We start from the raw sequence: 23,911 nt of genomic DNA on the forward strand, positions 1-23,911 counted from the left end.
AAACAGAAGCTTTTCCACCTATTAAGATCCTCCAAAGTCTAACGCGAGTGGACGCGAGTCATGCTTTTTCAACATTTTCCACTCTGAAATCACCTAAACGGTGAGACGTTTTAATGCCCATTCTTTAAGGTGTACATGCACACATCAGTGTCAAAAGCGAGCTAGTTAGTGTGGCGTTTGAGCTCGGCGTAATGCTCCGTTGACCAGACGGTCACTCATGCATCTCGTGAAGGTTAGAAACACTGGATGTCGGTGCTCTAATGCTCTTTTAATGTTTCCAAGAAGTTCCAGCTGGATAAACGGTCACGTGGAGTAGAAAGCAGGTGAGCCATGCACTGCAAGTCATTTTGGATAAACTCATTTAGCAGGGCCTGAATTGATGGATGAGGGCGCGTGGCATGTTGGTGGAAAGGGAAAGGGGGTTGAGGGGCGACGTGGGCAGCGGGTGCTCGGTGTCATGACAAAGAAGGCATGGCAGGTTGATGCTGAAATCACCACTGGGCTGGCGCCGCCGCGACCCTGCTTACACTCCGGTCCTTGCGGCTCACTTTGGAAAATGTTCACAGGAGCACCGGCTCGCGCACGCATTCACACGTCCATGCACAAAGTCCCTCCGCTGGGCTTTCTGTCTGTTGAACTTGGCGTCCGACTCAGGAATTGGCTATTGAGAAAGGTGGTCTAGGTTTTATGTGTTTGACCTTGCCTGTGAGAAGTATTGTAAAGGTTATCAGCATGGAAGAGGAAGACCTGCCCCCATTGTTTCCCCTGCGTGCTATTACCCTTGCAGTCTGAGGCGAACACTTAGTTCAACGAGTAATTAAGTGTGTTAATGAAGCCCACATTTTACTGGTAATTGATTTCCATTTTATGTAGCTGTCAATTGCAGGATTGTTTACATTTACCTTTTGGGAAAAACAAGTTTGTTTAGCTGTAACTAAAGTGCAAAACAGCATAGATTACTTGATGAGTAACGAGAGCAATTTTTAAAGGTGGAAATAGATCCTTTTTCTTCGGATCCCTGAGAGCCTCAATAGGTACTAAACACTGGTACTTTGTGCACAGCCAAGCGCTCGCATAAACCCAGAAACAAATAGATTTCATATTTATTCTTTATAAATATGAAAAAAAGATGCATTTTTCAGTAATTTATAAAATGACATGCAGAAAAGCTTTTAAAATAACACGAGTCTGTACACTCTACCATTGTATTTCAGTAGAAAAAAAAGGAATCTGGAAAAAGAAATGCTTCCACTTCATACTTCAGATTTGATTACGATTACGTTTTTAAATCCTATCTGAAAATGTCTGTCTAAATGGGCTTTTGCAGACGAGCAAATGTACCGCTGTGAAGACTGCGATGAGCTGTTCTCCTCAACCCTTGAGTTGCGACGGCATCAGAAGTACTCGTGCTCGAGTGCAGGATCCATCTTTGATGCGCTCAGAGAGGACTTCAAACAGGAGCGGGAGGACAGCGATGAGCCCATCCACGAGTGCAAGGACTGCGAAAAGATCTTCCCAAACGAGTACAGGTGCACAGGACGCTCTTCTTTTTTTTTTTTTTTTTAAGAAAAAAACATATATTGCACATCTGATGCATTCAAATGCTTGTTCTTTTTTTTTTTTTTAAACTAAAGTCTCGGGCAACACATGATAGTCCACACAGAGGAGAGGGAGTACAAGTGTGACCAGTGTCCCAAAGCCTTCAACTGGAAATCCAACCTCATCCGCCACCAGATGTCTCATGACAGTGGCAAGCGCTTTGAGTGTGAAAACTGTGATAAGGTACAGCATACCCGGCACGTAAGTTGTGCACTGGACACACAGGCTTTTTTTTCTGTTTTGACCTGTTTGAGCTAAATCTTTATTGTACTATACATAGTTTTTGGTCATTCAGACAGCAAGTCATATTTCAATGGATATACATATTTTGTGGCTTCGGCGATGGCAAACATTGTGTTGTCATGCTCTTATTTTGCATTTTCAGGTGTTCACAGATCCCAGCAACCTTCAGCGGCACATCCGCTCCCAGCACGTGGGAGCGCGGGCTCACACGTGTCCTGAATGTGGCAAGACCTTTGCCACCTCGTCAGGTCTCAAACAGCATAAGCACATCCACAGCAGTGTCAAACCCTTTATCTGTAAGTAAGAGCTTGTGGCATATATCAAAATTCCTAATAGTTAATTTATTTTATACTTTTCTTTTCCTTATATTTTAATAGATCGTCCCCATATGGTCTGTGGGTCTTCATGTACAACTTGAGGCCCAAACATAAAGGCCCTGGGATTTCATATGTGTTGGGATTTAACTGAGTTGTTTACATATGTAATAGTGTTGGATATCAGCTTGTGACACTATTGTTTTTCATTTGGATTGTCTCCTTCAACAAATTACCAGTGGGACACAATTTTAAAAAAAAAATATCAATTTGATTAGAGGTTTTGTAATTATTTAATCTCAATTAACAAACTTTTATTTTGGTAACAAGTTTTTTTTAATTTAACGTTTGTTGGACATTAAATGAATCTGGTTGAAAATAACATGAACTACTTTTCTTTTTTTAGGTGAACAATCTTTAAAGTCATGGTGTAGACTTACTTACACTTAAGCATGAAAATCTTTGTCAACATTGCAGAAATAAAACCCTTGATATAAACGCTGACCAGCTTTTCCCAGGTTTCTTCTATATTTTCGTAATTTATCTCTGGTGATTGGCTCCATGTGTTTGAAGTTGAAGCCTCTAATCCTGAACTTCCTCCCAGATATTCTGTATTAGATCAAAGTCTCTGATTGGGTCACTCCAAAATCCTAAAATTAAGTCCAGTCAGAAGAAACAAGGCAATATTCAGATATTGTCTTAAAGCTATGGCAACCTAGGGCATGAATAGTTCTTATAATCCAAAATAAGGGATTAAGGTTCCAACCATATAGTTATTACATATTTAGATCTTTTTACAATCTGTTTGATATATATCTTTTTATTAATTGGAAATAAGACACACCAAGTGACTGACGCTGTACAAAACAAACAAACAAACAAAAAAAACTACAACTTGTTGTTAGTGTTGCTTCTGTAGTCTGTGTTGTATGCTATTGATTTGGTATGCATAGTTAGAGACAGTGTTAAAATGGGTTTAACCAGGCCCTGATGGGCTACGTCTTTTTGCGTCCCCAGGTGAGGTGTGCCACAAATCCTACACCCAGTTCTCCAACCTCTGCCGTCACAAGAGAATGCATGCTGACTGTCGTACCCAGATCAAGTGTAAGGACTGTGGGCAGTTATTCAGCACTACCTCCTCCCTCAACAAGCATCGCCGCTTTTGCGAGGGCAAAAATCATTACGGCACTCCCGCGGGGATTTTCACCCCTGGAATTGCCATGAGCTCTAGCCCCATCATGGCTAAAGCCAAGTCCCACCATCCCCACCTACCAGGACTGAATCAGTCAGGTTTAGGCTTCACTGACTACTTTCCCTCGAGACCTCACCCTCATGCCGGCTTGCCCTTCTCCACAGGACCTCATGGCTTCCCGTCCCTCCCACATGGGTTCCCAGGTATCTTTCCCCCTGCGCTTTATCCACGGCCACCTTTATTACCTCCCAGTCCTTTATTAAAGAGCCCACTAGCAGGGAGCAGTCAGGAGGTTAAGCTCCCTCGGAGCCCCTTAGATGCCCCACCATTGTCACTTGTCAACTCCACAAACAGCAACGGCATTAGTGGTTTGAGTCCACTGGAAGACAAGGAAAAGGACAGTAAGCTTGATTTGTCTTCTAGTGGAGAAACTAAATCTAAATCTAAACTGGCAGACATGTCGGATGGAAGTGACCTTGAAGATGTTAATACCACAAGTGGAACAGATTTGGACACCACCACTGGTACTGTTTCAGGTGACGGTTCCGACCTGGAGAGCGAAGGTGATAGTGAACGTGAAAGGAGTGGTAAAAGGAGGAAGCCGTCTGGCACTGTGTCGAGTCAAGATGGAAACCAGTTAGAGGACTCAAGTAGCGCGTTGATATCAGCTGTGTCTAGTTCAGGAACACTTTCTATAGATCGCCCTTTTCATCCTGCTTCATCCCAGCACTCCTTCTTTCCTCCACCCGATGAGCAAGCCCTGCCTCCTACCACCACAAATGCCAATGCAGCCACCACCGATTCCATTAAAGCAATTGCTAACATTGCTGAGAAATATTTCGGTCCTGCTTTGATGGGACTTCATCAGGAGAAAAAGATGGGTCCACTGCCCTACCATTCCATGTTTCCCTTTCAGTTTCTACCCAACTTCCACAACTCCCTATACCCTTTCGGCGCTGATCGAGGCACCCTCAATCCTAGCATATTCCTGAAGGCGGAGCCCAAATCCCCTCGTGAACAGCTGCACAAGATGGTTTCAAGTTCCCCCACAGCTCCTGCTCCCACCACAGAGTCACCTTTTGATCTCACAACGAAACCCAAGGAGGCCAAGTTAACTCCTCCCGCTCCAACAAACCCATCCAACCCAAGCAGCACTGGGAACAGCAGTGGTCCTGTAGTGATATCTAACAATGAAGAGCAGCCACTGGACCTCAGCATTGGCAGCAGAAATCGAAGTGGTCACAACGGCCTGCCAGTTGAGCCCCAAAATCGAAAGAATCATATCTTTGGCGCTGGCAAGGTGGTCTCCCATAAAGACGAAACCTCAGTGGGATTCCTTCATCCTCACTCGCAGTCATTGCACCAACCCTCCATAACCCAGCACCAGCAGCCGCAGGCACAGCCGCATCAGCCTCCACCACTGCACTATGCCAAGCCCTCCGCATTCTTCATGGATCCCATCTACAGGTATTTCAGCCCCAATTAGACCAGGACCTAACATTTTCACATAATCAACAAGGTAGAACTTGATGTCAGGTTTAAAGTCATTAGGGAAACTCTAACCTTGGTACGTAACCCTCTGCCTTGTCGTTGGTCCAGCAGGGTGGAGAAGAGGAAGCTACTTGATCCGGTTGGAGCTCTGAAGGAGAAGATCCTGAGGCCCTCCCCACCACTCTTCCATCCACAGGTAAACTAGACTCAATATGTTGTACGTACCTTATTGGAGAGAGAGATTTCAACACGCTGACATCAAAGCAAGCAAATGGCCTAAACATGTTACAAATGAACATATTGTTCCTGGAAGGGATTAACTTTTATTTATTTTATATTGCGTCTTAAATAAAAAGGTGTTTAACTTGAATTACATTGAAATACTGAGCTTCTGCCTCCCACAACACCACAACCTGAATTAATAAGCCCCTTTGCTCCGTCACTCCTCTGTGCTCATGTATTTTCTCAAGGGTTCTGTGATTTCTTCCTTTGTTTACCAAATGGCGCCTGTGTACTTTGTCAACTCCACGGATTTTTTTTTTGTTTTTTTTCCCAGAAGACACGGTGTGTTATAGCATGTCCTTTGATAATCAGCAACATTGTTTGACTGTCTCCAGACCTTCCCCACCTCTACAAATCTTGATTACAAAGAATGATAATATTATTAATAAAGTAAAATACCCGCTTGAATTGAACAGATTGCCTCAGTTGGCCATGCCACTGTTATTCATGGCATTGTTTTATGTACTGAGAGTCCAAAGGCCAGCCAATAAGTCAATACCCTTCAGGAGTTTTTCTCAGTGACTGGCTGGCTGGCTAGATAATAGCACTGTGTCCATCAAGGACATCCTGTGTTTGTGTCCAGGAGAATAGGGGCCTCTCATTGGGGAAGCAGTTTAATCTGACCTGGAAATCTGTGTCCTCTATTAAGCATGACTTTGCAATACTCTCATCTCGTAAATATTCAGATAGATTCATATATATTTACACATACAATAAATGTACTGTTCTTGATTAAATTTGCGAGCAAATTGCTATTCCTGTGGGATTACGATTTAAGTCTACAACAGGGATTTCCCTGGCTCCCATTTGAATACATTGCCTCGTAATTTATTGCTATACCCCTGATAAAATGTTTTCACAGGCCTCCATGTAAAAACTTCTCATATGGGAGTGTCCCAGCTGTGATCCTCCCAGCGATTCAAACACAATGCCACCTCTAATTCAGTCGCATGACGGAATCTCCCCACACCCCCTATACCCGTTTCTCAGACTACGAATAAACACATAGCGACGGAGTGTCTGTCCCCGTGTCTCTCCCATCCCATATTCACTAATAAAAGGAAGGATGTAAGCCTGTTTTGGCAAATAAACTTCTACGTGGCTGGCCTCTTTTGTTCGCAGGCTCCTAGGGAGAAGGAAAGCAGCTATCAGTAGGGAGTATCACAAACTATATTGTACTTTGCAAGTTTGCTAGTCTAAAACAGCAGCTTTGTCACAAAAACGTAAGAGGTACAGAACAAAACACTGGTTCAAATTGAGTCACAGAAGGGGAACTTAAGTCAATTGGGTTAGTGGTCTTTAGAAACAACAAGATTATACCCTAATATAAACTGATTTGGCAATGCTTCTGGTACATAACTCTTTCATTTTCTTTTAGTAATTATAACTTGGTTGCTAACTGCCTGGTTTTAACCAGGACATCAGTCTCCTGTATGAAGGGAACAATTGGTTCTACCCGTATGTTACCCTGCATCTCCTGTATTATTGACTGCTACCATCAGTATTATTGTTAGACCACAAGAAGGCAATTTTACAAATTAGGCATATGACCACATTGACCACATTTTTAAACAGACATAGCCTAAAGTACACTTAACCTGTTTTGTGAGTTAGTTGCTAGGTGACACACAGTTGATGCCAGAAACTTGCTCTGCAACTTTAACAAATACAAACAAGGGATGGCAAAAGGTACATGGTTAATTTGTCAGTTTAGATTTTTAATTGGTCATGGAGTTGGGAATGGCTTAAAAGGAACAAAAAGACTGCTATGAAAGTGTCCTTGAATAAAGTAAATCAGATGAACTTGTGCCCCTTTTTGTAATTTCAGTCTGGACTGCTTTTGGCTTTGGTGTTTATGTGGTAAAAGCCTCACATTCTCAGTTCAGTTCTCAGTTCATCTTCCATACAGAAGGATCATCACCTCCATTTTGTGTCTTCTGTCTAATTGGCTTTCCCATGAAAATGTGATAACAGCTTAAAGGTTTATAAACTTAGTTTAAAAGTTTAAAAGTTTTAAAACAGTAAAAATCTGCTTTCCTCTGGGCCCCTCCTAACTTCTGCCTCAAGAACCAGCTCACCTTTATTTATGCTAAATTAAGATACCAAAAAAGTTACTACCATACAGGAAAGACATTAACTGAACATGGAATCTCACAACAAAAAATCCTGGTGTAAAATTTATCACAAATATGCATGTAATGATCTGCTATACATTATTCATGAGAGCTGAGCCAAACACAAAATAGCATCCAACTGAATGTATTTCAAAAGTATATGACATTCTTCTGACATATTTCAGATGTCAGCCATGGAAAATATGACAGAGAAGCTGGAGAGCTATGGTGCCCTAAAACTGGACATGCCGCCCAATACGCTGCAACACCCGACCCATCCACTGTTCAATTTCCGCTCACCACCACCTTCCCTCTCAGAAGCAATCCTTCGAAAGGGCAAGGAACGTTATGCTTGCAGGTTAGTACACTGTGGATGTTGCGCTGGTTATGAAGGTAAAGCTAAACTCTTTTATAATGATAATGTGCCTTCAATATCCATCCTTCCCTCCAGGTACTGTGGGAAGATTTTCCCCCGCTCAGCAAACCTCACCAGGCACTTGCGGACGCACACAGGGGAGCAGCCCTATAGGTTTCTACTTTTTTTTTTGTTTGTTTGTTTCTGTCTTCTTATTTTTCATATAGTTTTAGCTCATGGTTTAGAGTATTCTTATTCTTCAACTACCCTCTTCTTTTAGAAATTATCATTTTTTAAACTTTAACCATGATGCACATTATTTATCTAAAACTGTAAATCTTATGTCTGAAACTAGCACAATTTACTGTTTATTTCCTTCCCACCTAAGCAGATACATTTATAAAAATGACAGTAACAATCCTGACTGCATCATTTGAATGAAACGCCCTGATCGTGCTGCTGCACCTCTAACCTGTATTTCAATGACTCTGTTGGTCTTTGGCAGGTGTAAATACTGTGACCGCTCATTCAGCATCTCCTCCAACCTTCAGCGTCACGTCCGCAATATCCACAACAAGGAAAAACCCTTCAAGTGTCACCTGTGCAACCGCTGCTTCGGTCAGCAAACCAACCTCGACCGTCATCTCAAGAAGCACGAGCACGAGAACATTCCTGGTGAGGCCTCCACATCTGCGGCTGCTTCTCTGACAAAACCGAGGCGAAGCACGTTGAAAGTAGTTAGTAAACAGGGACCGCCTGGCTAAAGGTTTCGAATGATAAATGGCTCACCATAACATGTGCAGAAATTTAAAATCATCACCCAGATAAATGTTTGAATGATTTGAAATGGGTAAAATCTATTGAAAGAGGGACTTGCTGTGTAGTGTGGTGGTATGCCACTGATTATAGAGGGAATACAAACATTATGAAAGGAGCAAATGCCTGTTTGCGTTAACATCTAAATTACACATGATTTAATATGTGGCTAATATGACAACCTGAAAGGAGACAGTGCAACGGGCTTTTACCACTTTGACCAAGTTTAGATGAAGCTAGTAAGCATTGATCAGTTTTTAAGGATAATCACTCTTGTGCCATAATAATCTTAATAATAACTCATACTTCTATTTGCTGTATCTCAACCATTGTTGCCCAATAAGAGTGTAAAACTGGAATAGAACAATGTTATAGTATTTTCTAAGCCTTTTGAAATAGTTGTTTTGTTTTGTTTTGTTTTTTTTGTTTCAGATCGAAAATGGCGTTATAAACACCGTATTTCGTTCTGGCAAAATATACTAAGGCTTTCACACTGACATTTTTTTAAACGAATTACACATTTCTTCAGCAGCTGTTTATTTTCTTTGTCAAACTTCTTAGTTTTACCTTTGAACATGATTTTTTATTTATTTTTTTTCCGTCACAGTCAGCCAGCAGTCCGGGATGCTTTCCAACCTAGGAACCACCATCTCCTCTCCAAACTCCGAGCCAGACAATCACGCACTTTTAGACGAGAAGGAGGACTCGTACTTCTCTGAAATTCGCAACTTTATTTCCAACAGTGAGATGAACCAGGCCTCCAGCTCCACGGATAAAAGGTTAGACAAAAGCACACTTATTTCATTTACACCGTGTTTTTACATGTTGTGATCGCTCTTAATTTATTTACATGTACGGATAGCTGTGGATTTAAATTTGAAGAAAGAAAAAGAGAAGTAATAATTTAAATAGAGTGACGGAGCCGTTTTAGGCGTTCTGCCTTACGGTAGTGCGCCTTGCAGAATTACACGCCTTTATTGTGCATGTTCTAATAAAATTTATAATAAATAAATTGCTTAGGCAGACTAGTTCAGTTCATGGGCATGTATGATCAATTAATCATCTATGGTTATGATGATTAAATGTTCCTCTGTGATATGTTTAAAATGTGAAACATTGTTTTTCCAACATAACTCTGCTTTAAACTGCTTCATAACTTTTATTCTCTGACATTTCTGATGTGTCCCTTAGTCTTTGTGATGCTGCTTCTTCACAAATGTTTTCTATTCATTCTCTGAGGCCTTTACAGAGAAACAACTATGTTCATTTGAAAATGAAATCACCCATAAACTTCTCAAGTAGTTTGTTTGAATGACTTTTGGGGGGGGGCAACAAAATAAAGTACAATAGATACAATCATGTCACACTTTCAGTTGCTTTTTTACATGTAAAAGGAAACACTGAAGTCATGTGTCCCTTTTCTTCTTTATGATCATGCTATTTGTGTCAATATGTCACATTATATCTTAATATAATTCAATGAATTCTGCAATTATAACATTATAAACTGTGAACAGGTTCAGGGGGTGTACATACTTTTGGAAGGCGCTGTCAGTGTTAGCATTGGGTACACAGTGCTCCCTAGTGGTTTAAACATGCCTGCCATTAGTCTCCATCACCTTCAAAGCTGCATCTGCCATATGTTCTTCAAATTTGTCCCCATATTGTTAAGATCTTTTGCAGATCTGTTGCTTTAGCTCCATCACAGTTTTTTTAAGGCCCGCCCGCCTATCTCCACCCACAAATGTCACGTTGGATCAACTTCCATGCTTCTAGATTACAAATGCTCAGTTTGTGGGACTCTTCCAAAGACTGACTAACAGAAAAAATAGAAGGGATGAAATGTTTTCTCTTAATCAGTGGTTTGCCTTCTTTTATTGACTCTCTCACTTTCATTCTTGCTGTGAATTCCCTTCTGGTAGTCTCACATTTTGTCTTTCCATTCTTCCATCATATCCCCCCACCCCCATCTCTCCATTTTCTTCTTGTCAACACACATTACGTCCAGCAGGCCCAGTGGCAAATTAGCCCCCTCTGCCATCTGGGATCAATACAGAGTCTCATCTACAACAGCCATGGCCTGACATTTTAATATCTGTAATTCAGACTATGTGTTATGCTTTCTGTCCTCCTACCAGACAGCCTGCTGTTTATTCTCCCTCTGAGTGACTGAAGCAAAACTGGGAACACAAACACACATTTATGGATGGCTATTTGTAATCATTTTTAACCGCCCCCGCAACCATAGTTCCCCTTCCTTCAAAACTCCAGCCAGTCAAAATAAGAATTCCTGGAAGCTCGTGAAAACTTTTGAAGTGTTTCCATGTTGGAGATGCTGCTGATTCCGAGGCAAAAGTTTGAAACAACAATAACAGAGTATGGATCTTCATGGATATATGTCTAGCAAGGCATCTTTTAGGGGGAAGGAAGTTACCTCCATACCTTAATCCTCAGGTCACGGCTTTGGCTTTAGAGTTGGATAAAACCCCAATCGGGTCTGGTTTCTTGTCTACGACAGGGAGGAGCCTGAGGGGGAATTCGGTTTAGGCATTTATCTGGGAGATCCACCGATGATTGAGCTCTTCCCCCAATCTGCCTGCGGTACCCATACCCCCAGCCCACTAACACAAACACCCAACTGACGTGTTTAGACTAAATGACAAAACCCAGGCCCCCCCCCACCCTGTGTTCGAGCTACGCTTCTTTCCCCATTCACAAGCGCCACCGAGTAGCTCTGCAATTTGATTATGGTGATATTTAATCTAGATTGAAAGAGAAGAACTTTTCTCCCCCTAAAGCCTCTCGACCCGCTTGGACCGACCCACTGCGTGTGACCCAATCCTGTCCCCGTGCGCCCCTTCCCAGAGGTAATCCTGTCCGATTTGATGAATGTCCACAGTTCAGCAAAAAAAAAGAAAAAAAAAACAAACAAAAAAAACATATATATATATATATATATATATATGCAAAGGGTAAATTTGCCATCCCAAAGGAAATGATATCATGAGCCATGACATTGTGGTTGGGGGGTAATGGAGGAACGGCACTTTGTTGAGTCGCAGGCTGGAAAATGTACAGATGGCAGTCTGTAATGGTAGCGTGCTGATAGCCCGTTCACAGCCACATCTTCCCTCAGCCACGCCAGCTTACGTTCCACCATTACGGTGTGAAGCGGCTTGTGGAGGAGCGGGTCTGAGGCGGGGCCGTCTCCGTCTCTGTTTGGGGGGTTGCTGGCCAATTAATCATCTGCCGGGTTGTTTGAAAAGAGCTCCGGGCAAACTGTCGGCACCCATGTTGTTTGTGTGGACACTGGAGTTGTACTGTTCACGTTGTCATCAGATTACGTCTTTTTCTGAAAGATGAGTCATGCTTTTGGACGGATAGGAAATGGGTAACAGTAACCAGGGCCAGACTGTTTGTGTCGTATTTTTATAACTAAAATTAGCTACAAAAAAAAAAAAAAGCATCCAAAGCTCTTGGAACAAGTAAATGTTTTAATCTACTTCTCAGAATGTGAGAAATATTTTCAAACTATGATTGAAAATGTTTTTTTTTTCTTCTGCATAAAAAAGCAAAACTATATTGTGCTTTGACAACGTAAGCCTATAAAAGTTGAAGCTATCAACATTTTCTCACTTCTCCTACCTCCGCAGGTCAGAGCAGCCCGAAGAGGAGCGCCCGCCCAGCCACAGTTTGTCCAACTCCAAGCTAGGCCTGCAAGGGCTGGAGGAAGAGGAAGAGGAGGTGGAAGGGGACGACGAGGAGGAGGAAGAAGGCAGCCTGACGGAGAAGTCGCACGACGAGGCGCCGGAGTCCCCATCCCCACTAAGGACGGGAGTCTACGAGGAAGACGAGGAAGAGGAAGACACGGAGACGGCTCCGTTAGCTATGAGCTATGAACACACTCGCAGGTGGGTGTTTAGTAACCTGAGCAAAAACAAAACTGAACAAAACAAAGAATCCATTCAGTTAGAGTTCATGGATATTATTTCAACCACTGCAAATCAACTTATTCAACTACTACACTGAATAGCAGTGCTTTAAACTGTACATAACTGTACATGAGGAACATTTCTCACAAATAAAAAAAAAAACTTAAAAGTGTGGCATGCATTTGTATTTTGCACACCTGAGTCAGCAGAACCACATTTGCTTCAATTATAGCTGGAAGTATTTCGAACATGTTTTCACCTGTCCTACTTACATTTTTATTCAAGTCTCTTTGCTGCCTCTCATTTTTTCATTTTCTTGTGTTGCATTTCGTTTGTTTTCCCCCCAAAGAAGCATTTTGCAATTCGGCTAAAAACGTCTGTTTTGGAATTGATTTGGGTGTATTAAAGTAAAGACAGCTGTAAACATATGCCTGCCACACTTTTCAGATTTTTGTATACAAATAAGCTTAACAAGTTATACTTTTTTTTTTCCACGTTACAAATGTGCCTTATTTTGTGTTGGTCTACTCGTACGTACAGTAGAATCCTCCCATTTATCATATCCAGTATAATGTGACAAAATGTGGAAAAAGTGTAAGGGATATGAACTCATTTATAAGGCATGGAGGGGGCTTGAATTTCAGATTCTCTTTAGCTTCACTTCCTCTTTTATTCATGTTAGGTCAGCTTCCTATCTTTTCCCTAAAGCTTTTTATTACTTTGTCAGTGTGTCCCGTCTGCCTTTCTAACCTTTAATTAACTGTCCCTTTCTTCTGTTTATCTCCACCTCACCTTTCCCCATTTTACATCCTGTTTGTAACATTTTCCCCTTCTCAAATCCCATTAACGCTCCCTCCGCCTCATCCAAATCTTTGTCTTTTCCTCCTTTTACTCATCCATCCATCCAATCCTTCAATCCTGCTCCATCCTTTCATTCACCCCTGGGTCGGTGTGCAGGTGTATAGAGGAGGAGGGCTCTCTCTTGGATCTGGAGGGTCTGCCCAGCTTCCCTAAGAGCCTGGACGGTTTACGTAAAGCAGCCATTGATGAGCAGTCCTTTGACGTTAAAGACATATTTAACACTTCACTAGAGTCTGAAGCATTGAAAGAAACATTGTACAGGCAGGCTAAAACCCAGGTATGTTGCTGGATTTTGGGTTATCTGTTTAAAATAGGGATGGGACTTTGAGACCATCAACATACACAAGTTTAATTTTCAAGAAACGAAGTGTATACTATACCGTGTCGTTTCCCGTCACTTGTATTCATTGTAGGGGTTGAACTTAAGGTCGACTACATCATGATAATAGTCGAGTCGATGTCGACTAGTCGCGGTGACGTCATAGTGACGTAAGCGCAAAATGCTTCACAACTACTTGGAGGCTTTATCAGCTATTTTCATGGCAAATATTAACCCCTACACCCCCCTCCCCTTCTCCCGCTTTTACTAAGTCTATTATGCAGAATTAAAAGAGCAATAAACAGATTATTCTTCGTGAGCAGCGGAGAAAAGTTCGTTGCACAAAGTTGGGTCTGACTTTTTTTTTTTTTTTTCCAAACACCGGCTGATACTGATGATCTCTGGATAGTTACTCATATAGGAGTCAAACTATCACACTGACCACAATGGTGCTTTTGGAACATCACAAACCAAACTTATTATGAACGGATCCCGTTTGGTTACAGTTGAATTCAACGAAGCCTCCTGCTGCTCCTCCGCCGGATGCACAGCAGGACGCTCTGCTGACTCAGCAGCGGCTCTCTGAACCGACATGCAGACGGCGGCAGAGATCGCCTCTATCAGACCCTCAGGATGAAATTTGGACTTAGTTTCCAGATGTTGTCAAACCATATTTTTATAAGAGCGTAAAGCTGCCAGGTTAGAAGCTTCAATACGCAGGGTGACGCTGATCAGTTGGGGGTAGTTGAGGGATAAAAAAGCCTGACATCATGACGCGTTGTCGCACTTTACTCCGGTAGTCTTGTAGGATTTTTTTGACACTAGTTTATTTGACAGCAATCTGACTGTAAGGGGGCAGAGAGAGCGGAGAGAGGCCTGGGCCCAGCGAATGTTGAGTTGGACTCCAGAGTACCGCGGTCTAAGGTCTCTAAATGCGAGGCGCCGCGCTAACCACCGCGCCGCGCAACGCCCCTATTGCGGTAGCCTATGCTTTAATTTACAGTTTCTATTTGTTAAATTATTTCAATTTTTATACAATTTGAGCTTTCTGATGAACTCACCTAGTCCACCTTCTTTCATTTCCTTGGAAAAAATCTGTTTTGTCACGTGATTGCGACTAGTCGACTGGCCCAGAAAAAAGTCATTGCAGAGAAAAGAATCGACTATTCGACTAATTGGTGCAACTCCTAATTCATTGTTTGTGTTATGATATTTCCTGGTTATTTATATCATATGTATTGTTTTATGTCACACTTAAATGTTTCAGATCATAATACCAGAAACAATACATTAGTTTCTCTTGCATTAGTGAATAATGGTTCTCACCCTGGCTTGCTAAATTCCCACAGAAGTAGAAATGACTTTGTAACCCTTTCCAAACATGTAGTTGTGAACAACTTTGCTTTTTATTTGTTCTTAAATTTATTTAAATTGTTTTTTTTTTTTTGTTTTTTTTTTGTGAGACTTTCTAACCTACTTTATATTTTTAGATAAATTCTATTTAAGTGGTTTCTTAATTCTGTGGGTCTATTGTAATCCAGCCTGGTTGTGGCTTATAACAATAAACCAAAAATAATGTGGTTAGTCAAATATAAATCAGGATTTTACAAGAGCTCATTTATACATGTGTTAAATGTTTATATGAGAAACATCATTTGGAAATGTTTTGCTTTTACTAAAGTTATTTTTATCCGATATTAACATTAGTTTGATGATCTGGAGCATACAAGTGTGACAAAAGGATCAGAAAAAGAAGAAATCTTTAAGGTGGAAAACACATTACCAGAGTCCTGTAAATGGCATCTTTGAGCTGCAAAACTTAACCTTCAACATGTGACATAAAACCTGCTGCAGCCATATTGTCATCCAAAGAGCATGTAGAAAGGCAATACTTGAGTTATAATTAAATCTAGATGTCCATGTAAAACATTGCGAAGGGGGTATAAAACAGCAGAGGGCCATACACCTTTGTGTAAGAGAGGATTTGTGGAGTTCTAAAAAAAAAAAAAAACAAAGTGTAAAGCTGGGGTCCCCAAACTACGGCCCGCGGGCCGGATCCGGCCCGCCACGTCATTTGGTCCGGCCCCCTGAACAATGCCGGATCCGGCCCGCCTCCTCATACCAGAGAGCATTCAGTGTTTTTTTTCATATATTGTATTTTCCGGTTTATATGTGGATTTTTCTTCAACCACCAGGGGGCTTTTGAGCAGAAGTGAAACTAACTTTCCCTCAATGGAATACATACTAGTCAGTCCCAGTCACCGTTTCACTCACGGTTTTTTCCATTTGCATTCTGGGTAAAAATCTATCTAAAAGCGCGAATGTGTCGTCGCGCTCTTCCCCCCCTCCCCGTCGACAAGAATTTTCTAAGGTTTCTTTCTACAAAACCTGAGACCGGCCCCCGACTAGAGAAAGGAACAGCTATGTGGCCCTCGCAGGAAAAGGTTTGGGGACCCCTGGTGTAAAGCAACATTTTGAAAAATTACCAATTATAAAATTAAGAAAAATATTTTTCATCATTTGTAAAAAAGATGCAGTTTTGTGATTTTGCCCAGATGACTGAAGTGAATTATGTCAGATCATGAAGCACAAACATTAGTTATGTTTTAAGTTGCTGCATTTTCTTAAGTAGTTGTTCCTAAATTAGTCAGCAACGTTTATCATCATACTCATATTATTTCATGAATGTCAAACACAATCTCTGAAAATGAGAAACTATGTGGGAAAGAGAGAGATTGCTAAATATGTGCACGTAGGTGAACCTTGCAGATTTTCTCTTAATTAATATCCAACTGTTGTTCGCTTGCAGGCTTATGCAATGATGCTGTCTCTCTCGGAGAACAACCCTTTGCACGCACCCTCTCAGAACTCTCTGGACGCTTGGCTGAGCATGGGAGGCGGACCGTCTGAGACGAGCAGCTTTCACCCACTCAACCATATCTAGGCAAAGAGAGGCCGAGGAAAGACGGAAAGAAAAGTAGGGGGAACATTTAGTCTCACAAACAGACAGAAACAAGAGACCGGCTGGACATCGGGAAGACGAGAAAGGCCGTGAAGGATTTCATTGTCACACACATTCAAGGCAGAGCGGACGAGTTTGCGCGGCTACGCCTGTGTTCACATGTTATGTGTTTGTGCAAGTACGACGGAGGAGGAGAGGGGGCGGGGGGGACGTGTCCCCTTGTGAGGCGTCCTGCAAGACTGTCTAAGAGAAAGCACTGCTAAGCTCCTGTTGATGTGAAGGACATGATGAATGCTTCTCCAGAGCATTGAAACTCTGCGTCACTCTGATCCTCCCCCCAGTGCACAATGCTCCCTGCAGCATCACAGTCACCCTGTAAAACGGCTCCCTGAAAGACACTTACTGAACTGATAATGTCTCTAAAGTCTGTGCACAATGCCCGACGCAAGCATTGCAGCACTGGCACTGCATGTCCACCAGGTGGCACTGTTTCAGCAGAAATACAGGACTCGTGAGTGATTCTCTCCAGGTTTTTTTTTTCTCCACCAGTCATGGAGACTATTTTTTTTTTTACATTTTTTATTTAATTTCAGAATCAAAAGCACCAGACAAAATAAACGAATCCTCAGAACCAGTAGACTGTTGATTTTTCACTGATTACATGGAGAATGATGTCCAACGTTCAAATGTGATAATGTAATGAGCTATGTGGGCCAATAACTATTAAAATTGGCTACTAAATTTGTTCATGTTGAAATTTAAATTATACTAAAAAAAAAGAGTGTGTTTTTCTGTTTTGTTTATTGCATCATCAATTAAATGTATTTACGTTCTTTACTATAGATACCACAGTATTGCTTCTTTTTAGGCACAAGAGTACTCGACTATTAATTTAATTACTTTTAGAGAAGGACCAAATTTCCTGTCACATGATGTAAAAATGATAATAGCCTAGACGTTCATATTCAGAGTGGTATGTGCCAAATAACCGCTAGAAGTCTTTTATTTTTCTTTGACAATCATGTCATTTCCAAGAGGCCTCACATTTGCTGTCACGTTTCTTTTTCCCTAATAACATTATATGTTTAATTTCAAGAAGTGTGTGCATGTATTTATTTCTGTGTTGTTTTGTTGAGACTCAAGAAGAGAAAATGAAGAAACAGAAAAGGTCTTTTCATCCCTGTTTTTCTTGAAGAAGGAAAAAGGATCGCCTGTCAAAGCACAGGGGGAGATTCTGAATCTCTGGTTTTGACGGATTAGTGTGCCAAAATTAAAAGACCCCACGAGTTAATTAGTTTTTTTTTTTTTAATTGTTATTATTTATAGTTAAATGCAAGTGTAGTTAGTTTTAGAGTCCTGTTTGGCATTGGAACATAGTGGGCAGGTTAACCCTGGTTTTCCTTTTATTGTTTCACTTTAACAGTTAACTCAATATGCTGTTTTCTTTCCCTCTCTGCCTAGTGGCATAATTGTACAAATATCATTTTGAATGTCAGTTAAAGGGCATTACGTTATCATTACTGAATCTGGACTTCTTCCGCCGTCGGCTCATGTTATATTCTTTTTTCTTTTTTGGCATGCATCGCTTGTAGCTTAGCCTGCAAGTTGTCATCTTAAAATGATTTTGTCTCAGGTTAGATGTCTGGTCGGAAATTCTCACAGCATCCAGTCAAAACGGCGTGAAGGTGACAGTGTCGCTGGTTATATATAAAGAGACTTGACTCGTGATTGTTAAAGAACAGAGTGGTCATCCTGAAGTTTGTTGGTCAGACTTGTTAAACTCCATATAAATTGCTTTGAGACCCCCATTCTATTAAGTCTGCGAAGACGGCTGTGTCATAGACAGCAGAAAACATTTACAGTCGGTACCTGAAGGCAGCTGGGTTTTAGCCTTTTCATCCCTTCTAGACTTTCATAATCAGGCCTGATGCTGTTTTTCTTTTCTTTGTCTTTTTTTTTTTTTTTAACAAGCACTTAAAGCAACTGGGACCAGACCGTCAACTGGATATAGTTTGGTCTTTTGGTTAAACTTAGATTCCAGATCCGTTTTTTTTTTTTTTTTTTAAAGCTGATTTGACTTTCAATAGATGAGCCAGCTGGACTCAACAAGGAGAGATGAGAATAAAACTAAAGCACTGTAATTTTTCTTCACAACAGCAGGTGGTAGTGTGATGCTAGGACTGCTGCGTCATCTCATTTTCTTAAGACTAAAGTCTCTTTTATATATACATATATATAATTCTACTGAATGAAATTCCATTCATTGTAAACACATTATTTTTCAATTTGTGCTTAGAAAATGTAAAGACTTGGGTCACTAAGGTTTTAGGTTGACTATGTGTAGTTATTCATGTCATGGACTACTGTAATAATCACGCGCTGTGCGAAGCAACTGAATTGAAAGCGTTGAAGTATTCCATTTTGGCAACTTCACAAAATGTTCTGGTCACTGAAATTTTTCTCTTTTTTTTTCAGCGTAATAAAACATGGTTGCTCTTTGCCCAACTGTTACAGAAGAAAGTCAAAAAAATAAATAAAAAATACACGGTTTCTTTTTAACTGTATAGTATTTTAAAGAATGAAAAACAATGGTGCATTTGTCTGAAGAAGAAAAAAAAAAACCTTTGAAAAATATGGGTTTTAATGGATGGTGCTTGTTTTGTTTAAAATCTGAGTTGTATATCGCCTCTGTTATGTTTATTGAAAACAAATGAAAAAAAAAAAGTTATCGTGCATGACGTGTTTAGCAGTCATAATGATGTCCATTTGTGAAATGTGTATCAATTCAAAAACAGAAAAAAAAGTAAGAGAAAAAAAAATTGTAGATGCACTTATTGTACATGTGTTTAGGTTAGTAGGTTTGACTTCAAGTTCTGACTGCCTGGCAGATGTGTGGGCAGGTTCTGAAAGACATAGAAACGACTCACGGGAGAAGACCTAATGAAAAACAATAAAGGATTGTAGAATAATATTGAACAATTCTGGAATTGCAGTTCTTTTGATGCTTGTGATTATTGCAGATGTACTTTAGAGAAATTTCATTGAAAAGATATGACTCTGATGTTAATTCTGTAGAATAGCAATGTATACCAAATGTAATCTTTCCAATGCTATGAAGAATTTATACATGAAATTGATATGCAATAAAACCTGTGTGCTTTTTACGATTTGTGATGCTTTTAATTCTAGATTCTTAAAAGTAGATGATAAACTTCTTGGGCCAGGGAATTTATAAAATACTTTAATTTAATTACAGTCTTTTGATTCAGAGGTAAGCTGATTTAAAAATAAATGTCATGTTGTGGAAGTACCTAATACAGTCAGGTACTGACTTTATTAGTCAGTACCGGTCATACCAGGTACTGACTAATTTTTTTTTTTGAGCTGGTCATACTTGTTTTCCTAAAAATCAAGCCACACTTTTGTAGAATTGTATATTTTATATAGTTGTGAGCAAATGTAGCTATCAGAGTTAACCGCCTTTATGACCTGCTGTGTTTGCATGCTAGCTATTTCTTCTTCACAGGTTAAGGAGTTGTTCACAGGCTGACCAATTGTTTGGCACATATTTAGTCTATAGTTATTGCCCTTTACGTATATTTAAAAAGCTGCTGTCTCACCATTTCCTATCTTGCGTTGCACGCTAGGGTTTTGAAAAATTCCCTTTTATGTGGGTCAAAAGGTGAGGAAATAAAAGATATTCTGTAGATTGTTAATTCCTGTCAGGTTTGTGAGTTTTGCTTCTGATGTGCTTCCAGTGTCAAAGTTACTATGTACTGGAAATTAATGGTATATAATTCACAGTGTCCTGCTGCTCTCCAGGTATGCTACTTTTCTGAGACAACTTGTTTTGTTTGGTTGGTTTCATCAAAGGATTAACTCAGCTACTGGGCATTAAATAGCACGGTAAGTACGGTCTTCAGTTTTCAAAAGGAGTCAGTTGTGTTCAAACATGTCGTTCTTGCTTTAAAGTGAAGGTTATGTGTGTTCCTCATATTTGTACACAGGTTCCCTCCAGATCAAGCTCAGTGTGACCGTTGAGAAAGTCAGCGCATTTTATTTTTTTTTAATTCAATCATTAATGCAACTTATTTCAAATTCAATTAAATACAGAATGCAGTACAAAAGTCCCACTGTTATGGTGTGAGTTATACTTTGATGTGCATGATTTAAGATGAATATTTTGTCATTCTGATATAAAAGTTCTCTGCAGAAAACACCTCATGGTAATTTAATCTTAATACCACTGCCCCTTTTGTAAAGTGAATTTACATTTTGTCTTCTGACCAGTATGTTTATCGTTTGTGTACATGTTACACTGCACTATAACACTACTACAAATCACTTAGCATGCATCATTGCACAATGGAAAAAGTAGAAGACCACTGAACGTGGTATAATGTAACTGATCATCAAAAATCCTTGTGTTAACCCTTTGAAGCAAATATACAACATCTCCAACCTCTAACAGCATTGTGACAGTGTTAGCAGAGTTAGCTCCGAGTGTAGTTTGATGTTCATAGGCCATGAAAATGTACTCTCCATTCTTGACCAGCACAGCACCTGAACCATGTGAAGAATGTCCGTGTCCATAGATGTGGTAATTAAAGTGGTAGACGCCTCTCACTGGCGCTGTGAAAATCCCTGTAGGAAATTGTGTTTTATTTTAAAACTATAGTAATCAAGTTCACTCTGATGTTAATATTGTATAAATAAGTGTTTTGTTAATTAAATTGCAATACCTGTACTTGGGTTGTAGGCATTCCCGATATTTGAGACAACATTTCTGAAGATCAAAGACGTGTATGCATTGAAAGGTCCAATGTCCCCTCCACCTGAGGCCATTAGGGAGGCTGAGAAAGCCACTTGTCTCACTGAAGAGGAAAATATTGTTGTGTACAACAAACAGCTCTAGAGACAGTTATGAGTTTGATCCGGTGATGTGACTGTCAGAACTTGAACAAACCTTCTCCTTCTCTCTTCAGAACCTCCACCTGCTTTTGTGTTGAGTTTGTCCTGATCTTAATTTGCTGCAGTTAGTCTCCCTGTGCTGGAATGAGAATGATAAAAGTACTGAGAAATAAATCAGTGAATCTACTGCAGGAAATGTTGTTTTATGGAAGATTTATCAGCACCACAATTAAAATGAAAAACTTTACCCTGGTACACCTAACAAAAAATAACTTAGACATCTTAATGTCTAAGTTATTTTAAGTTATTCTAAGAAAATCCTTATTGTTCTCTTTGTTTTTAATATTTGATTTGGACACTGGGCTGCACAGTGGTGCGGTTGGTAGAGCAGTTGCCTTGCAGCAAGAAGGTTATGTGTTCAATTCTCAGCCTGGGGTCTTTCTGCATGTAGTTTTCATGCTCTCTCTGTGCATGGTGGGTTCTCTCTGCGTACCCAGGATTCCTCCCACAGTCCAAAAGCCTGACTTTCAGGTTAATTGGTTTCTCTAAATTCTCCCTAGGTGTGTGTGTGCATGGTTGTTTGTCTCTGTGTTGCCCTGTGACAGACTGGTGACCTGTCCAGGGTGACCACGCCTCTTGCCCGGAACATTAGCTGGAGAGGCACCAGCAGCCCTCCCGACCCCACAAGGGACAAAGGTGCTAGAAAATGGATGGATTTGGACGCTGAAATAATTATAACTAAGCTACCTTGGTACTCCTGCTTTAGCTTGTCCAACTCAATTTTTTGCAATTCCAACTCCTTCAGCTTAGCCTCTTGTGCTAAAACAGACAAAAAAAAAAAAAAAACAGAAAATGTTAACTAGTTATCATGCAAAAACTATAATTAAAAGACAAAACAAAATGTTAGTAAATTTGTTCTCAGGTTAAAATATCTTTTCAGAAAAGTACATTTTCAAATGGGCAAAAGTAAATTCAAGTTTTCTTATCAAACATATCTAAAGGTTATGATCATTTTGAATAAATATTTTTTGGAACTTAAATGTAAATGTAAATGTAAATTAAATGTGGTCTTAGTTTTAGCAAATACAGCTACACATAAATATCCTTTTCAGACACTCGTTTTCTGTCTCACGTCAGTAGCGATCAACCATAAATCTGTGTAAGATGCCACACTTGTCTTAATTTTGTTTTTTGTACTTCTAATGGATGAAAAATAAATTACTGATCACAGGAATAACCTAGTTTCACTTTGAGCTCTTGTTTACCATGAATGCTGAAGCCATGTGAGCTTTAACTCACTGTACTTTCACATGTTGTTACCAAAGTCTCCAAAAACACAGATAAAAGTAGCTGCCAGCCACATCCCCACACTCGGCCTGGTTCCTCAGTGTCCCTTTGACCTGCTACTGTGAGAATTGAAGTGTGACACAGAAGGGATGAAGACTTCCGACACTATAAATCTACGTGGCAAAAACCCTCTTTTGTAAAATAGATAAATATCAAACTTATTTCTGGCATTGCTACAGTATGTTGTACAAAGTTGCTGGTTTACTTGTGGTATGACTGTAACTGATGGGCTGAAAACAAAACCACAACATTCAAGTTTCCACTAAATGAAGGTAGAAACTGTCGTGCATCATCATCATTCAAATCATATCTGTCCACTTAATCATAGTTATCAACCAAAGTTCATCTGAATTCAAAAATGTTTCTTTTTAGTTCAAATTCAAATTTGTTAAATAAATGAATCAATTTCAAAGTCTATAGATATTTTAATTGCATTCCACCACTAAAATATATCATAAAATACATATTCAAGTTTGTATCTTTATTGTTCAGTGTTGCTAAATATGACAACTTATATACCTTGGTATTGTTGGAAGAGCTCTGACTTTTGCTGCTCCAGGTCTTTAACCTTAGCCGATTGTGCTGAAAAAAACACAGAACACAGATAAGGACAGAAGCTTGGGTGAGGAAAGCCATTTTCAAAGTCCATTTCCTGGCCAAACACTGTTTAAATAAACAGACTTACATGCATCCATGTAAGATAAGAAACAATATAAATTCTCTTGTGAATTTGCACCATGCATGACGTTATACCTTGGTACAATTGTTCCAGTTCTCTTGTCTTTGTTGCTTGGGCTAAAATAGAACCAAGAGTTTTTTTTATTGGTTCAAGTTTATTTAACGTGGTTTGGTAAAGTCAGGTTTTAAAAATGAATTATCATACCTTCATTTTCTTTTTTTAAGAACTCCATGCCCACCTTCAGTCCTGCCACTGAAGCACTCACCTCTCTTAGAATAGCATGGATGTCATTTGAACAGACTTGCTGGTAGGTAACGACGGTTCTTGGTTCTGTTTCTGGTGAGTCAAGTTGCTTTAAATGTTCAGGACTTTTAGGATCATTCTGTCCTTGAAGCTGAACTGTTGAAAAAGAACAGACTAGCAAAAGAAATAGAAACATCTTCTCTTTTCTCGAGCCTTAAGGCTTTGCAGCACGTTTAAGGCTGAGAAGCTAA

The 23,911-nt window shown here is 40.1% G+C and overlaps 2 protein-coding genes across 3 annotated transcripts in view; one reads left to right on the plus strand and one right to left on the minus strand.

Annotated features, from left to right (window-relative positions):
* Positions 1 to 19,644, plus strand: part of prdm16 (PR domain containing 16) — a 206,080-nt gene extending 186,436 nt beyond the window's left edge. Inside the window, exons 6-17 of one of the 2 annotated variants that reach the window (XM_088007415.1) lie at positions 1,328 to 1,529; positions 1,635 to 1,782; positions 1,985 to 2,138; positions 3,174 to 4,815; positions 4,948 to 5,035; positions 7,421 to 7,593; positions 7,687 to 7,764; positions 8,096 to 8,265; positions 9,014 to 9,185; positions 12,060 to 12,317; positions 13,296 to 13,476; positions 16,328 to 19,644. In XM_088007415.1, the coding sequence (XP_087863541.1) occupies positions 1,328 to 1,529; positions 1,635 to 1,782; positions 1,985 to 2,138; positions 3,174 to 4,815; positions 4,948 to 5,035; positions 7,421 to 7,593; positions 7,687 to 7,764; positions 8,096 to 8,265; positions 9,014 to 9,185; positions 12,060 to 12,317; positions 13,296 to 13,476; positions 16,328 to 16,462 (3,401 nt within the window). In that variant the 3' untranslated portion in view covers positions 16,463 to 19,644. Of the gene's footprint in view, positions 1 to 1,327; positions 1,530 to 1,634; positions 1,783 to 1,984; positions 2,139 to 3,173; positions 4,816 to 4,947; positions 5,036 to 7,420; positions 7,765 to 8,095; positions 8,266 to 9,013; positions 9,186 to 12,059; positions 12,911 to 13,295; positions 13,477 to 16,327 lie in introns of those variants that run through there. The other variant, XM_088007414.1, reaches the window with a different exon arrangement.
* Positions 19,645 to 20,539: 895 nt separating this feature from the next.
* LOC148158467 (complement C1q-like protein 2) lies at positions 20,540 to 21,444 on the minus strand. Its single transcript, XM_088007416.1, has 2 exons — positions 21,223 to 21,444; positions 20,540 to 21,124 (listed from the first exon to the last, which is right to left on the minus strand). The coding sequence occupies exons 1-2, from the start codon at positions 21,323 to 21,325 to the stop codon at positions 20,826 to 20,828; spliced, it is 402 nt and encodes a 133-aa protein (XP_087863542.1). The 5' UTR covers positions 21,326 to 21,444; the 3' UTR covers positions 20,540 to 20,825.
* Positions 21,445 to 23,911: the final 2,467 nt, after the last annotated feature.

Source organism: Poecilia mexicana, unplaced genomic scaffold, assembly GCF_051168715.1.
Source record: "Poecilia mexicana isolate PSO_F unplaced genomic scaffold, ASM5116871v1 scaffold_7, whole genome shotgun sequence".
Lineage (NCBI taxonomy): Eukaryota > Metazoa > Chordata > Actinopteri > Cyprinodontiformes > Poeciliidae > Poecilia > Poecilia mexicana.